The following is a 13,214-nucleotide window of genomic DNA, read 5'->3' as shown; positions in this document are numbered from 1 at the left end:
TTTTATTTATATCCAATGGATTAATGTGGATTTATCCCTAGACAAATCCTAGTTGGATTTAGATAAAAATAATATTATTTTATTCTTATCCTATGAGTTTATTTGAATTTATTCATAGATAAATTCTAGATGGATTTGAATAGTGATAATATAATATTTTATTCTTATCTTATAGATTTATATGGATTTGTTCCTAGATAAATCATGGATAGATTTGAATGATTATAATATAATATTATCTTATTCTATGGATTTGTATGGATTTATTTCAAGATAAATCCTAGATGAATTAGGATAAACATTTATATTAATTTATTTTATCCTATAGATTTGAATAGATTTAATTCTATTAAGACAAATCTTAGATGGATTAAAATAAGAATTAATCCAAGTTATCCTTATCTTTTGGATGTATATCCTAGATAGATTAGGATAAAGATGATATATAAGAGATCCTTAATTAATTGGATTTAGATAAATTTATTTATCTAAGAAATCCTAAGTAATGTTTGATATATTCTGGATGTCTATTCTAAATAGAATTAAGATTTGTACAAATCTTGGTTGATAGGAATTTATTTTTATCTTATGGATAATGATGGAACTGATTCTATCTAGTAATACCCTAGTACGATTTAAATAATGATAATCTTAGATCAACGTTATCTTGAATTGTAGGATTTGATTTTATCGAAATAAAATCTTGAATAATCCTAAATGGATTTAGATAGTTAACTCTATCTTGATAAATCCTATCAGTAATTGGATAATTATGATCCAATATAAAACTTAATTATTTAATTAATTCTCCCTTGACTAGATTAAATAATTGTCGATAATTATCCTGTGTTTAAATGCCATGCATTAGATGGATTTATCTGTTTATTTGGTGTTTATCTATTTTAAGTGGATTATCTGCTTTATCTGCTTATGTGATAATTATGCAAAAACCATATAAAAATATCTAAGTGATGATTACAACAAGTGCGTTGTATATGGTCTCCATCGGTTGGACTGTAAAATTTTGTGAAGCTGATTTTCTAATATTATCGCCACCTACAGAGTAGGGACAATAATCCTACGAAAACAGTAAGTTCATAAGGGCAGACTTCTCACATAATAAATAGAATGAACTAGAAAGTGGTTCCCAATATTATTGCCACCTGCAGAGTGGGGACAATAATCCTAAGGAACTGCGAGTTTCAGGGTTCAATCAGAATTTATGAGATAGCTTGATTTTGTTATCAACACATGAACATTGTTATGGGAGTGTGTTGTAGAAATAAAATTCTGTAATGCTAAATCTGATGGTCGCGCTTAGGCAGCATTAGGCGTGTCAACCTCCAGAGGAGGAAGCTATTGATGCGTTGGTGTTGTGACCAGTAAAATTGTCAAAATTTTAATGCGTATTAACCTCCAGAGGAGGATACAATTTATTAATTTTGCAGTTGTAAGATACATAATTGTTTTGTGGTTATTTGTGATTATGTATTGAGCATGAGTATGTGATAATAAGTTTATTTGCCAAATCTTCATTATGTCTTTTAATATTTGTCTGCGATCCTTATAGAAAGTAAACTCGAATGCCTAAATTATGTAGACCGAAAACGAAAGTGGATAAGATTCTCATAGCTGAAAGCTTGAAGTTTATACTCAAATGATTCATGTCCTCCATTTCCTCGACATAATTCCACGAAGAATGTTCAAGAATGCATTATGCATGTACTTGACAAACTCTTTGAGGAATAAGGTCAAGCTATTTTCCTTTAAGTAGCTCGACAAGTCTTGGTTAATGACAATGAAAGATGGATATCAATAGAATCTGTCAAGATGATTCGATTGGAATATCCTAAAGTGACAGAATGTTTTGAGGATCTTTTGATCACTTAAATAGTTTCTGACACAAGTCATCGCCTAAAGTAACAAGAAATGACTATAAGAAGGTTTAACTGAAAAGTAGAAAATCTTCAGAATAATAGTCGTTGTGTTACTATTAGAGGAAAGTAACATGATAGATGACGAATTCATAAAGGCTGCATTTTTCTTAAGTCCTAGTTCATTTGAACAAAAGACTAGATATGGAAATGGGAGAGCCTGGATTGTCATCAATGTTTGTTTAAAGCGAGAAAAGATGCTTTGTGAGTTGGATTGACCTATTTTATAGAAGGACAATGACTTACATGACAATGCAACTTCTAAATAAGAGATCTTGATCCAGTTAGGTTTTTGTTGCAGTGGGAGCTATTAATGCTCAACTATTGTTTTATGGTTGATGCTTAAGGCATCATAGTATTAAAATAATATAATTGCGACAAGGTTGAGTATTCAACAACACATCAACTTCTTAATCATTGAATGATAAAGTATTTATTGCTCTTAGTCTTAAGGCCAAGAAAATACTTAGAAATTGTTCGAACTGATCTAGACTATCAAGATTTTAACATTTCGTTAAATAGCTTGACAGTTGAGAAAGTCTGTTTAATGCACTTTGAGTTAGAATCATTTGATTTTTCAAGAGATTCAGAATACTTATAGAAGTGCAACATAGAAAGACTAGCAAGTCTTAATGGTTTACACCATAAGGAGACGAGCAAAGGGTTATGATCAGTAGTGGGAGTCTAATCTCCATTAACGAATCCAAGCATTCATCTAATGAATGGGATAGTTATGTAAGAAGGAATCAAAGTCTTTCTAAGACAAGTTTGATTAAGTGATGAGTTGTACTCATTAAAATCTTATCATTGATGGGATAAACATTAAAGAAACTACCAACATCAGTACCTTCTACAAAACACGAGTTGTGGACTAGAGCGTCTCTAGTCTAGCACATCTCAAGGTGGAATGTTGTTCCAACACGTGTTGGAAAAGTGTCCAAGAAATTGGAGTTGAGTACTGAGGCATGTTTTAAGGTTTGTCCCAAATGATGTAAGGTTATAAGTTCTGTAATCTTCAAAGATATAATTCTTGTATGAAGATCAAGAGATGAACTACAAGCCTAACAGCGTGATAACTCTCAAAATAAAGAGAGAGATATCGGATTTTCCACATTACCAAGAAGTCATACCATTAGAAACTTTTGCACTAATAAAATCAACTTCAGTACCTAAGATTGTAAGAACCATATCGTAGTGGGAGCGTTCCACTGGAACACAACAAGTTCATGGGTCTAAGAGTGTCGTAAGACTCAGTCTTAGATCAACTTGAACATAATCCCTTTAACTACAATGTAGTATTGGTTCATTTGGATATTCATCTTTGAAAAGGTGATAGATTTCAAACTACAATCTAAGATAGACAACATGTTTTACAAGACTTGCAAAACTACCTATAGGCTGTGTCAGTCAGTGGGAGCTAGTATATTTGCAAGTGTAAATATGGATCTTAAATGGCTAGACAATGACAATGGGTTATGCCCAAAGAGAATTATCTTCTCGCTATCGTTGTGCCAGGATTTATTCGATCCTATTGTCTATTAGAACTTACATAAATTAGAATATATGTATTATGATTGTCTAGACAGCCTTCTATAAATAGAAGTCTTGAGGAAATCATCTACTAGAACATTCTAATAGATATGTAATTAAGGGCAAGAAACGCATGATTGGAAGCTCATATAGACCTTCGTGGTCTTAGGCAAGCATCTAAATCATAGTATATGCATTTTATCAAAATTGTCAAATATTTGGAATTTGACTTGTGTCCTTAACAGTGCTGTAAGCACAAGGAAGTTGAAAGTGCATTACATATGGAATTATTGGTACTCTACAATGATGAATCTACAAAAGTTGCAAACAACTAAGATTGGCATCTAGCGTAGGAAACTGGTTGTCTACCCAGTTAAAGATAAATGATTTAAGAGAAACTAATTACATTCTTAGCATCTAAGTCCTTTTAAGATTGCTAGAAAGAATGTTGAGATTCTCTTAGGAATCCTATATCTACACATTGCTTGGAACATTTAAGCATTAGAAATTCCATGAAAAGGTTTATACCTTTCAAGGTGGAATTGTCTTGTCTCTAGTCAAGTGTCATTTGACGCTTAGTGAGATCAAGAATTATGAGACTAGTTTCGGAGATAGTTGTCTCATGTATGCTATAGTGTGTACTAAGTTTGATATTAGTTGTGCTTTTGCATAGCAAGTATATATCATAATAACCATGGCAAAGGATTTTGATTGAGGTAATGAATATACCCTAGTGCTTGAGAAAGACTAGTAACTATATTCTAGTTTACCAGTCATTCATGTAATGTCCTTGAGGTTACACTGTCTTAGTTTTATTACTAATCAGTGATCGAGTAAGTTATCCTTTGATTATGTGTTTACCTTAGGAATATCTTCCTAATAGCTTTAATCGTAAGTTTGAGTATGCCTATGAGTATTATATTTAATTACTCTAGTGAAGGCTAACTCAAAGGACACACGAGTTTATTAAGCTAAGCAATCACATATGGGGATGATATTAATTAAAGAGCAAGTACGCAGCAAAGACATTATGGTGACAAAGATATAATCAGAGAACTACCAAGCAGATTTTTCTTTCACTTAGTGAAATGAATGGTAGTTCGATATATCTAGTATCAATACCTGCTTTGTGTATAAGTGGGAGAGTTTTTGGCAGTGGGTATACTCGAAAGCATGTTTTGAGTATAAGTGGGAGATTGTTAGGTTTGGTATACTGAAAAGCATGTTTCGAGCAAGTTTCGCTCGAATAGAATCTTGCTTGTATACGTAAAACTCTATAATCCACTTTTAACCTGATTCAGTATTATTCGAGCAGTTCCGCACGAATAGAATCACTATTATTATTACATTGTGTTTGCTTGTGCATTTATAAGATGTTTTATAAACATTTAAATGCATAAGAAGTAAACAAAGTCTAAGTCTTTTGCTTAGTAGACCGGTTGTGGGCGTCGTCCACTTTAAGGTAACACGGTCAGATCTATGCAATGCTTTGCAAAAGAAAAAGAAGAATTTCACAACCTAGATAGGCTTAGACTACCTATCGTGAAAGGTTGCAATGTCAGTCCGCATATTTCTAAGCCTTACTGAAATAAGATGACATTGGTGTGGTATAGCACTGAACGGATCTAACAGCAAGACGTATCTTTATGCTATCTACTGAAAGACTAGGTCTTGATAAAATGTTATTTCTTAATCTACATATGTTAGCATTGAGCATACGGTATTGATTATGCACTACTTTGACTTATCAAATGGTGCGGGTTTTTCGTAACCCAATAATCCTGATATATTGGGTAGTGGTGATTAATATCTAGCGGTGCTAGGATTGCTATTATGTTGAAACATGCACGAGGTGAGTCTCGTTTGATAATGTCCTCAAGAGGAGCTCGAACAAGGTTTTATTATTCGGAAAACTGGCCAGTTGGAGTTTTATTACTCTATGAATAATAAATAAATGTTTCTTGCTATGTCCACTCTTGGAATTAATAAGATATTAATTAATTAAGTCCATAGCAGACATTGATTAATTAATGGACATTTATATCTTAAGCGCGGGAAATAAATAATAAAAGTGGAAACCCGGATTACTTATAATTTCGGATTTGGATGGGGAGAGTTCAATATTACTTCTGTAGTGGCTGCTCGTAATATTCCAATATAAGCTTGTATTAAATTGTGGGTTCAATTTAATTAGTAAAAAGCTAATTGGGCGAGCCCATATCCAAAACCTTCCATAGATCCCTGTCTGGGCCTAAAAGGAACTTAATATAAATAGGAGAATAAAGGAGACAGAATTATCACAATTTCATTTTTTGTAATTTTCGAAAATTTCAGCTTCCCAGCTGTAGGAATTTTCGAATTCTACTCTTTTTCCCAAAAGGATTTCTTCTGTCTTCTTTATTCGAGTCCTAGTATTTTGATAAGATCAGCCCACCCTGATATCGAGATACAGTTCGGGAACCAGTCAGAAGATCCGTGGTCTAGTATTGAAGATCATCACGTGGAGAAGGCGCGAGCAATCGACGATTCTTTGGAGAATCAAATCGGTAACTCTAAACCGTAGAATTCATGTTTTAGGATTTACTTTCTATGAGCATGAATTATTTGCGTTCTAGCATGCAATTATCTGTTTAACATGTGAATTGATTAATCGCATAATCGGTCAAATAGATCCGTATCTGATTTATTTATTTGTACAAGTCTTCCGCTGTGCAAGGGGCACCAAACCCCATCAATGTAATGCCCATATAAGAATTTCTTTTAAAAGCATCAGTCCACACATCAGAGCAAATATTTACTTTGTGACCCAGGGTGGACAAAAGACGTATTACTTCTCTTTGTTTTTCAAAAAATTGTCTGTTGTTAGATCTTTGGTGTGAAGTTGCGGGTATTCTTTTAGCACCCACATTAAAAGCGGTTTGCATAGTGACTTCATATTTTTTGTCATCAAAAAAATTGAAAGGCAAATGCTTCATTGCAGCCCATCTAACCATAGCATCTTGAGCGACTTTATGATCATATTTAAAAAGAGGCGTACCTGTTGTTTCAGACGCACCGGTCGGGAAGTTTAGTTGGGTTTGGGATTTAGCGGTCCCATATTCGATCGGATGCTTTGTCTTTAAATGACGATGGAGAGTACCATAGCCCCCACCGGCCGAAAATGGGTAGAATTTATCGCAATAGTTACAATACGCCACAAATTCACCGGTCTCTTCTTGAGTGGTTCCATCTAGTACCGGGACTTTTTTATAATGTTTAACAAAAATATCCGATTTCAACGCCTTCTTAGTTTTACCTCGCCCGGTTTGAGTTTGAGGAGGAGGAAGCGCTTCATCATTTTCACCAACTAGTCCGGCGCTCGTCGGAGGATATTGTTCCGATCCTCCACCTCCAGTTCCACCATTACCATCGTCGTCGTCGGATGATAAATGCATGTTCCCATAAGAGTGATAAGACTCGTAACCTTCGCCACCACCGGCACCCATATGGCTAAGTACCATGGCAGCCCTATGATCTTCTTCGGCCTACAAATAAATGTGTAGTTGTAAATAAATGTGTAGTAAAAAAAACTAGAATAATTTATATATTATATATAGTTATGAATTTAAATAGAATTTGTAAAATTTCCAACAACTTACTTGCAAACGCATAGCGGTTTATCGGGAAACCTCATCCATAACCTCACGACGGCTAGGGCGCCTTGATTTCCGACGACCACTTTCATCTTGGTCTTGGGCAATTCCCTTGCCCCGATCACCACCACGACGAGATGAAGACATTTTGGAAATTGAAAAATAAAGAGAGAGACGAGAGTATGATATTATGATAGTAGTGAGTAGTGACTAGTGAGGAATGATATTATGATAGACAATTGAAGTAAATTATAAGAACAACAACTTGAGCAAATTAGAGAGAATGGAGGTAGAGATGAGAGAAATTGTGAGATTGAGAAGAGAAATCCTTGTTAACACAAGAATGGGGTGAGTAGAAATGAAGGGGAAGGGGGGTATTTATAAGAGAAAAAATCAGAATTTAAAAAAAAAAAAAAAAAAAAATTGAATTTTTGAAACGGCCGGTTTAACCGCCGAACCGCCGGTTTCTCGCCGAAAACCGGCGGTTTGGGCGGTAAACCGCCGGTTCTTCTGACAAAAACCGCCGGTTTGCCTGCCGTTCTGCACCCTACGCCTGCAACCCTAGCCTCTGCCGCCTGCAAAGCTGCCGGAACCGCCGGTTTGGGCGAAAACCGCCGGTTTGGTACACGGTTTCTGACAGAAACCGGCGGTTTCTGCACCCTACGCCTGCATGCCTATACCCTAAACACTGAAAAGTTGTCGGAACCGCCTAACCGGCGGTTACGGTTCTCGTTTTGGTGCGAACCTGAACCGACCCGCCTAAACCGCCGCCCCCTAGCCGGTTCCGAACCGCCACCGCGGTTCCGGTTCCCGGTTCCGGGCCGGTTCGGCTGGGCCGGTTCGGTTTGGGGACGTCTAGCCTGGGGAGTGATCAATTGCTAACTCATCATTTAATTGCTAACTACAACTAATTTAAGGCTTATAGGATTTTAGAAAACGTGTGGTCTACAATTTGCCACGTGTAATTTTCGTTTTTATTAATAAAATAAAAAAAGATAAAAAAAACGCCAAATTAGGGTTTTAGATGAAAATGTCAATATAGTGTTTCGGAAATATCAACACAATGCTGTGAGAATGTCAACACGATGCTTTAAGAATGTCAACTCATTGCTTATATTGACATTCTACATGTATTATATTGACATATTTTATATAGTATGTTGACATTTCTGCTTTACGAAAAAATTGAAAAAATTTCGATTTTTTTTTTCAAAATGACGTCGGAACATATGCATATATGATATCGTTGGAATCCTTATAAAATTATCTTTAATTTGATATATGTTATATAAATTTAAAGTTTTGGGATTTCTTTTAAAAGTTAGTTATAACTAAACATGTAGTTAATTGACATTAATATCCCTATTGATATTTTATGGAATTAATCCTATGACTTTATTGACGTTTTTTGTTGATCGTATTGATATTTCTTAGTTGATGATCTAGGCCCTTAATTTAAATATCTAATAACTATTATTTAGTTGTAGTTAGCAATTAGGTATTGAGTTAGCAATATAGCACTCCCCCCACTATCTTAATGTTTTATATTAATAGCTAGGATTTAAATTTATTAGTATTTTACAATGCCTTTTTTTTGTTTTTAAATCAATTACAATGGTAAGAATTAAGAAATAGGAGTACTATTTATTTTGGCAATTTGGCATTCAATAAAATAATCACTGTAACAATTTAAATTGATAGAGAAGAAAACGTGCATATTTAATTATTTATCCATTTCAGAAATGAATTTTTAGGCCGAAGCCGAACCCATTCTCCTTCTTCCCCAAATCGCAAAACCTTCTGCAATTTGAACCAGCAACTATCGATCTGCAAACCCTAATTGAAGAGACGAAGGGCAAGGAGAGAATTCTAATTCAGGATTTATTTATATTTTTGCTACCGAGAAAGCCGCCAAGATGGTGAAGACGACGAAGGGAGGCAAAACCATGAACCCTACCGATGCATACCGCAAAGAGCTGCGGAAGAAGGAATTGAAGCGAGTAAGTTCGATCACTATTTGTTCTCGCACAATTATCGTATGTATTTGCTGAGGAATATGATTGGGCATGTAAACCCTGTTTTTTTTATTGCTTTTAGCTTGATGAGTTGCCAGATGGTTAAGTAATGCCGACGGTAGTTGTTCGTTCTAATGCTTTGAAGTTTGTTTTGATGTCATCGAGCAGAATAAAAAGGAGAGGAAGAAGGTAAGAGAAGTTGGAATTTTGAAGAAGGATCCAGACACTCTGAAAGATCAGATTCAGAAGCTGGAAGCAATGAGTAAGTTTTTTGGAATCCGTCGCTGCATTGTTTTGGGTGCCTCATGATTCTATGTTAGTGTACCTCTTTAGCTTATATAGGCTGTGGTTTAGGTTGATGATCTTTGTCACTGAGGTTATTTAAGAAAGGGTGAGTGTTTATGATAAAACGTTTTGTAACCAACATGTGGTCTACTTTATCGCTGACAAAGAGGTTATGGCGGAAGCTGGTAGCGCGTTTTGATAGATATCAGACTTATGGCATCCTTGTTCTCTCATTTCATATATCACAAAGCAGAAGTAATAGGTGGCTCAGTTTGATATATAGTACTTAGTAAGGAAGTAGATGTATTTTCTGTCCTGTTTTGGACACTTCTTGAAAGTTAAGCTCGTTCTTAGATCTCCACCTTGCCTCTCCAGTCACCACTTACTACTAGGACTTAAGCTAGCATTGCCTCCAGGTTTGAAACAGACATGCAAAGCATGAAGTTTTGGTCGGCAGTTGGCACTTGTTTACACATCTTCAGGACCTGCAAAATATAGAGAAAGTAATCTCTCAATTCTTTGGTATAAGCAAGCACTTGGCTTGTTCTCTTTTTTTTGGGTTACATTTCTCCAGTTAGCTTGTTTAATATAGCGAGAAAAAACGAATAGACCAAAAATATATTCGTCGAATGTCTTGTTTTTGCTCATTGTCTGGAAGAAGAAAATTTTCTTTTATTTGTTTCAGTTCTTAGAAGTTGAAAAACCATACTTCATACTTTTTAACATTCTCTGTGGTTCTTGATACATGTACTAAGCTTGGATGTCTTTGATACTGTTATTGGCCGTACTTTAATTACTCATTGTCATGCTGCAGCTGCACTTTTTGTTATCTAATGATGCACAAGACGAATCCAACTCTTTCTACGCAAATAATTTGTGAAAGTTCTGGTGACGTTTTCCAGAATGTATGTATATTTATGTACGATTGACTTTGTTCCTTTTCAGCTAGTTCATCCCAATAAATCTGTTAGTGACTAATTTTTTAGCCAATGTTCTTGTTTCTCTCACTTTAATGTTTACTCTAAGCTTGGCTGGTTCATGCATGCCAAGTGACATTTGCTGCAGTCCTTTGCCAAAAACACATTCTACTTTTTCTTTTTCTTTCACTTTGTTACGTGGGAGAGATGGTAATTCACACTGTCTACTTGGTATCTTAATCATTATTTTATTATTTTCAGAGGCAGATGGTGCTCTGGACAAAGCTAGAAAACACAAAAAGAGACAACTCGAAGACACACTCAATCTCGTGATGAAAAAGAGGAAGGTAATTCCTTGTTATAAGCTGTTTAGTGTGCTTTATTATGAATTCTTAGTTTATTTTATGCCCTTTCCTTTTTGAAGTAGAATGACATTAACTATGTTTTTTCTTTTGTTGTAAAGGAATATGAAGAAAAGATGAAGGAAAAAGGTGAAACACCAGTTATGTTCAGGTGAAGAAGCCTAACCTTGCAATATAAAATTAATTAAAATTCTTTATTGAGTTGCTGATGTTCATAAGAGGTTCTGCTCTATAAATTCGACTATGCAATTATATTTTGCAGTCATTTGGGACCTGTTCGAAGGCAAGTTACTGCAGAAGAGGAAGAAAGATCCAAACATCCCAGACCTGAAGTAAGTTTACTTGAATTTTCCTAAATTTTTTTTATTGAACCTTTTCTTTTGCTCTGATTTGCTGAGACATTTTAGCAACATGTTTGTGCAGGATTCAGTTTATTATCACCCGACTCTGAATCCTTCTGGAGCTCCCCCTCCTGGAAAACCTCCAATGTTTAAATCATCAATAGGTATGTCATAGGTTTTATCTTACATCCCTAGTAACATGATCTTGTCTTTCTTCCCAGAAGCTTGTTTTACTCTGCACACCATTTACTTCTTAAACTTTACTAATTTGCTGCTTTATTGGGTATGCAGGGCCAAGGATACCTTTACCAGAAAGCTCCAGTAATGTGGCATCATCATCACAATCAGAAGCAGAGGATGGCACCTTACCTGTTCCACCTCCTCCACCTCCTTTGCCTGGTGCAGGCTTAGATTCTGGAGAAGGCACTAGTTTACCTGTGTCTTTGCCTTTGCCGCCGCCTCCCCCAATGCCCCCAAATCCAGCAGTGGGAGATATTACATCATCACTGCCTCCACCCCCTTTGCCCCCTCCACCTCCTCCACCTGGCCCACCGCCTAAGGAGTTACTTGCTGTTCGTCCTCCACTTCCTCCACCTCCACCAATCCAGCCATCCTCCCAACCACCTCCCCCTGGTACTGCTGGCGGTGAGAATGCAAATTCAGAAGAATCAGCTGCCAGGCACCCAGTTCTGGTATATGTTTCGATCAAATTTATGTGTAGGAGAGTAGGAGATCTTCAAAATCTGGATGACAGGATATTTCGTTATGTTTTTAATAAATCATCTTAATAAAAATGGGTCTATGTACTGAATCTTTTAGCTGATGGCTTTTTCTTGCTGGTTTTTTCTTAGATGCCTACTAGCCTTCCTCTGCAGCCTCCACCAATTGGAATGCCTGTGAAGTTGGGTGATACCCAGCCTGAAGGCTCATCTTCTGAGTCAGAGGCAAAAGCTCGAATAGATCCTAACGATCTTCTGAAAATGGCTCCTCCCCCACCACCATTAAGGCAACAGCCTCAGATGCCTGGAGCTGCCATAGGGTCAAGTTTACAGCCTGATATGCTTCCTCCAGGAATGACACGCTTTCCACCGCCACCACCAGCTGATATGCACCCCCCATTTTCTGCTCCTGGAGTACCTGGGCATCCTGGTCACCCTGGACTCATGGCTCCACTATTGCCAAGACCACCTTTCGGACCTCCCCTAGCACATCCAGCAATGATGAGACCACCGCTTCCACCTGGCCCACCTCCTATTTCACAAGAAGGCTTTATTGCTTTACACACTGTTCCTCAGAAGCCATCATACATCAAATCAGCTGCATCCACTGTCGTAAAGAGGCCCCTGGCTCAGCATACTCCTGAGCTTACAGCTATGGTGAGTATATGTGCTTCTGCAATGCTTCTCGTTTATAGTGTCCTTTTTTCCTTAATACAGCATTTTCTATGCAAACTGAGGGGAGTCTTCCAGAGCTCCTAAATCTGTTGTTCTGAAACATCAAATTTTATGTCCATTTTATCTGTGAAATCTTTTGATAGATGAAGACATTCTCCACTCTACTCTGCATTATTGTGTAGAGAATATCTGTAGTCCCACGAAATCTTGACCTGAAGATTGTGATTTTGCAGGTTCCGGCATCAGTACGAGTCAGGAGAGAGTCTGCACTTCCTAAAGCGAAGCCAAAGACAACTACCCCTACAACTTCCAACCGGCCAATTGTGGCTCCACCAGTTGCAAAGCAACAATCCACTGGCTCGTCATCTGCAGCAAAACCACAAAGTATCGATGACTCATACATGGCATTCCTGGAGGACATGAAAGCACTCGGTGCTCTCGATAGTTGAACCAGATACGTTAAGAATGCTTGTACGGTAGGATTATGCGACAAGAGGAAGCTGTGCGATTCAAGGCTCTTCGTGTGGCAATGAGCTTCAACTTGACCAATTTAACTGTGTTCTCACATCCAATTGTGCTTAATTTTTTGCACCTTGTGATAGCCGTTCAATTGCTACTGTTATCATCAAAATGTGTACCCACAATGTTCACTTTGAAAGAGGGTTTGCAATTTAGAAAGTGTACTTACACCTGCAATTAATTTTAGTAAATGCCTCGAAAGAATATTTTGATCTAAACTTTTTTGTGGGAACACAAATATGACGACAATGACACATTTCGCTCGTGCACGGTCAAACATTGTCG

The 13,214-nt window shown here is 36.7% G+C and overlaps 1 protein-coding gene across 3 annotated transcripts; it reads left to right on the top strand.

Moving 5' to 3' along the window:
- The first annotated feature begins 8,827 nt into the window (after window positions 1-8,827).
- LOC125213711 (protein EARLY FLOWERING 5-like) lies at window positions 8,828-13,088 on the top strand. Of its 3 annotated transcripts, none has more exons than XM_048114396.2 (9): window positions 8,828-9,096; window positions 9,280-9,373; window positions 10,575-10,660; window positions 10,777-10,826; window positions 10,938-11,007; window positions 11,099-11,180; window positions 11,308-11,708; window positions 11,868-12,392; window positions 12,644-13,088. In XM_048114396.2, exons 1-9 carry the CDS (start codon window positions 9,013-9,015, stop codon window positions 12,857-12,859), a joined length of 1,608 nt encoding a protein of 535 aa, XP_047970353.1. In that variant the 5' UTR covers window positions 8,828-9,012; the 3' UTR covers window positions 12,860-13,088. The 3 variants fall into 3 exon arrangements, with proteins under 3 accessions (XP_047970353.1, XP_047970354.1, XP_047970355.1); XM_048114397.1 differs by lacking the exon at window positions 8,828-9,096 and adding an exon at window positions 10,211-10,301; XM_048114398.2 differs by lacking the exon at window positions 8,828-9,096 and adding an exon at window positions 9,813-9,899.
- Window positions 13,089-13,214: the final 126 nt, after the last annotated feature.

Source organism: Salvia hispanica, chromosome 3 (genome assembly GCF_029641045.1).
Source record: "Salvia hispanica isolate PSC_SH4W2 chromosome 3, Shi_PSC_v1, whole genome shotgun sequence".
In the NCBI taxonomy this organism is placed as follows: Eukaryota; Viridiplantae; Streptophyta; class Magnoliopsida; order Lamiales; family Lamiaceae; genus Salvia; species Salvia hispanica.
Note: the sequence above shows the minus strand (reverse complement) of the source record. Positions and strands in the feature narration are given on the sequence as shown.

What these genes read in the sequence shown, in the direction of transcription:
- LOC125213711 (XM_048114396.2), top strand. Translation starts at nt 9,013, where the DNA reads ATGGTGAAGACGACGAAGGGAGGCAAAACCATGAACCCTACCGATGCA. An exon ending in GGAAGAAGGAATTGAAGCGA is followed by an intron (nt 9,097 to 9,279) that starts GTAAGTTCGATC and finishes GTCATCGAGCAG; the next exon opens with AATAAAAAGGAGAGGAAGAA. An exon ending in CCAAACATCCCAGACCTGAA is followed by an intron (nt 11,008 to 11,098) that starts GTAAGTTTACTT and finishes ATGTTTGTGCAG; the next exon opens with GATTCAGTTTATTATCACCC.